The sequence below is a fragment of the Babylonia areolata genome, chromosome 3 (genome assembly GCF_041734735.1).
Source record: "Babylonia areolata isolate BAREFJ2019XMU chromosome 3, ASM4173473v1, whole genome shotgun sequence".
Taxonomy (NCBI): Eukaryota; Metazoa; Mollusca; class Gastropoda; order Neogastropoda; family Buccinidae; genus Babylonia; species Babylonia areolata.
In genome coordinates this window covers 45,952,752-45,956,069 of record NC_134878.1, presented here as the reverse complement: position 1 = coordinate 45,956,069, position 3,318 = coordinate 45,952,752, and the positions used below count along the sequence as shown (strand labels likewise).

At 44.9% G+C, this 3,318-nt stretch overlaps 1 protein-coding gene across 1 annotated transcript in view; it reads right to left on the bottom strand.

The window, feature by feature from the left end:
* Window positions 1–1,375: 1,375 nt before the first annotated feature.
* The window catches only part of LOC143280338 (uncharacterized), a gene marked incomplete at its 5' end in the record, with an annotated part of 7,426 nt that continues 5,483 nt past the window's right edge, over window positions 1,376–3,318 (bottom strand). The window contains one exon of the mRNA XM_076584972.1: window positions 1,376–1,459. Coding sequence (XP_076441087.1) covers window positions 1,376–1,459 — 84 coding nt within the window. The remainder of the gene's footprint in view (window positions 1,460–3,318) is intronic.

Genomic DNA, 3,318 nt, shown 5'->3' with positions numbered 1-3,318 from the left:
ATAGAGGGAGCAGAGAGAGAAGGAGAGAAGAGAGAGCAGGGGAGGGAGAGAGCAGAGAGAGAGGGAGAGAAGAGAGAGGGCGAGAGAGAGAAGGGGAGAGAGGGAGAGAGAGAGGGGGGGAGAAAACAGGGAGAGAGAGAGAGGGAGAGAAGAGAGAGAGTCCCTTAAGACTTAATGTTTTATGGAATGAATGAAAGAACAAAATGCATAGATGTCAAGTGAATAGATGTAAATGAATAAATGAGTAACTAAATGATTGAATAGATACAAAAATGGAAAGAGGAGAAATAAGGGGAGAAAAAGAAACGACAAGAAGAAATAAAGGGGACGAAAGATGATGTCGCTCACAAAACATGAAAACCATGAGCGAAAAATGCGCACAGGGTAATAATAATGATGATAATAATAATGGTATCGATAGAGCCTTGAATCTTGTGCAGAGACAAATCAAAGCGCTTTCACGCCAGTCATTCATACGCATGCATGACTCTAAAACTGAAGAAGAAACCGAAGACAAGGAAGAGGCAGGGGAGGGAGGCTATCTTGTGGTGAGGTGGGTTTTAAGGCCAGACTTTGAAAGAGCTGAGCGCGGAGACCTGACGAAGCGAAAGAGGAAGTTCATTCCGAATGCAAGGTCCAGAGACAGAGAAAGAACGGCATCCAACAGTGGAGCGTTTGAATAATCTGGGTGTGCGTAAACATAGTGGATCCGAAGCCGATCGTAGAGAGCGAGATGGAGTGTAGAGGTGAAGGCAGCCACAAAGATAGGAAGGGGCAGATTTGTGAATACATTTATAACATAGTGCTGATCTAGGTGATGCTTCTCTTAAGTTCAAAAGGTCCCATAGCCCTTTATTACCAAAGGGGCAGACAATTCATACCCACTGTGTTAAGGGCTCAGTGTAGGAAGGCGGGGCCCAGTCCTCTCCTTTAAGTCTTCCCCGACCAACATCAGGTACCCGTTCACACCAGGGTGGACTGAGATTTTTAAAAAATCGAATTAAAGTGCCTCAAACCCTGATCAGTGGTGAAACGTAGATCAGAACGGAATTCTGTCTCTGTCTCTGTGTCTGTCTTTGTGTCTGTCTCTGTCTCTCTCGCTCTGTCTGTCTCACTGTCTCTGTTTCTGTCTCTCTCTTTTTTCTTTCTGTCTCTGTCTCCCTCTTCTCTCTCTCTCTTTCTTTCCCTGTCTCTCTTTTCTCTCTCTCTTTCTTTCCCCCTCTCTCTTCTCTCTCTCTTTATTTCTCTCTTCTCCCTCTTTCTCTCTCTCCTGTCTCCTCTCTCTCCCACTCTCTCTCTCTTTCTCTGTTCTCTCTTTCTCTTCTCTCTCTCTCTTCTCTATCTCTCTCTCCTCTCTCTCCTCTCTCTCTTTCTCTCACTCTCTTCTCTCGTTTTTTCTTCTCTCTTTTTCTCTCATCTTTCTCTTGCTCTCTCTCCCTTCTCTCTCTCTTTCTCTCTCTCTTCTCTCTCTCTTTATCTCTTTTTTCTCTCTTCTCTCTCATTTCTCTCTCTTCTCTCTCTGTGTCTCTCTCTCTCTTTCTTTCTCTCTATCTCTTCTCTCTCTCTCTCTCTCTCTTCTCTCTCTCTCTCTCTCTCTCTCTCTCTCTCTCTGTAACCCCCCGTCCATCTCTGCCTCTGTATCTTTCCTTCTCTGCGAATGTTGTACAACAGACTCAACAATTACATTGTCTGTATCCCTCACAGTCTTCACAATGCTTATCATAAAGTCCACAGAAAGCTGAAGTCCAAGATTCAAGATTTATTCCAAAACTTCCCCATGGGGGCACATGGAGAAAACAAAAATGGTCAAAAAACAAGCAATGCATGGCGACAATGTGTGTGGCAAGGTTACACAGAACATGACGGACTTGTAATTAAGTGAATTGAAACACAGAGCATCTGATCCCACATAACCCAAATTGCACAAACAATAACCCAAGCCCGAAAAGTGGTGGCTAATGGCAAGTAAAAAAACAAAAAACAAAACAAAAACAAAAAACCGGCAATAACGAGAGAGACAGGTGTAACACAGAAGTCCCCCGCTCTCTTGGGCACGTGAAAACCGCGCACCTTGCTCTTCTGCAGGTTTCTATCATTCCTTGTTCTCTGCCTTTGCTGCTTGTTCAACAGGGGAAAAGTGTGCTTCCTGGCATAATATAGCGTCGATCTGTTTTCATACGCTTCCTCTGATTGCTTCCTCTGATTGCAGTATGGCTTTTCAGTATGGCTTTTTCTTCTGTTGATAAGCTGAAAACATACAATGATTAATTTTCTTTTCATTCAAAAAACAAACCAAAAAAAAAAAAAGAATAAACAAGAAGCAAAGCCTTGGTGGATCACACGTGATTCCTGCTGAACAACAACAACAACAACAACAACTAAATCGATAACTCCGGGGGTGGGTGGTGGGGTGGGAGTGAGTGAAAAAGGAGGGCCCGAGGACGCAGAAGAGGGAGAGGGGCTGGGGGGGGGGGGGGGGGGTAGGCTCTCTGTGCTCATATGATATGGATTCGGATCATATTGAATTTGTTCCCCACTAGTTTGTCGAACCGAAACTTGTGTGTGCTGGAAGCGGACCAATTCCATCTCTGTGTGCGAAAGTCGGGCTGTTCCGGGTGTGGCCGTGTATGGGGGAATCTGAATGAGCGGCGTGGGAAAAATGCCACTGAAACGGTGCAGATGATGGGGCAGAAAAAAAAATTAATAAAATTAAATAAATGAATGTCGGACTACCCTTCCCTGAGGAGATTGCCTCGCTACAGTCCAGCGCCACCTTATATATATATATATATATATTGAATTGCATTTTTTTTTTAAATCAAAATGGATTCTTCGAAATATTTTTGCCATGAACAACCCTCTTGTTGCCTTGGTTTTTTATGTTTGTTTGTTGTTGTTTTGTTGTTGTTTTTTTGTGTTTTTTTTTTGTTTGTTTTTTTTTTTGGGGGGGGGGGTTCACTCGCGCAAAGTCGAGCTAGCACTCGGTCTATCGCCTCATTCGAAGGACTAGCTCCTAGACCACCACTCAGGGACTAGTGGAGCGGGGAAGCTAAAGCTTCTGGTCCGTGTCTGGGAATGGACCCCGTGGACCCTTGGCTTCCAGGTTGGGCAGCATGACCACGAGGCCACAGGTGTACTCCATGGTGTGTTGTGAGGGTTCTCTGTGTGTATGGACGTCCCTCTCAGTGTGTGTGTGTGTGTTGTGAGGGTTCTCTGTGTGTATGGACGTCCCTCTCAGTGTGTGTGTGTTGTAAGGGTTCTCTGTGTGTATGGACGTCCCTCTCAGTGTGTGTGTGTGTGTTGTGAGGGTTCTCTGTG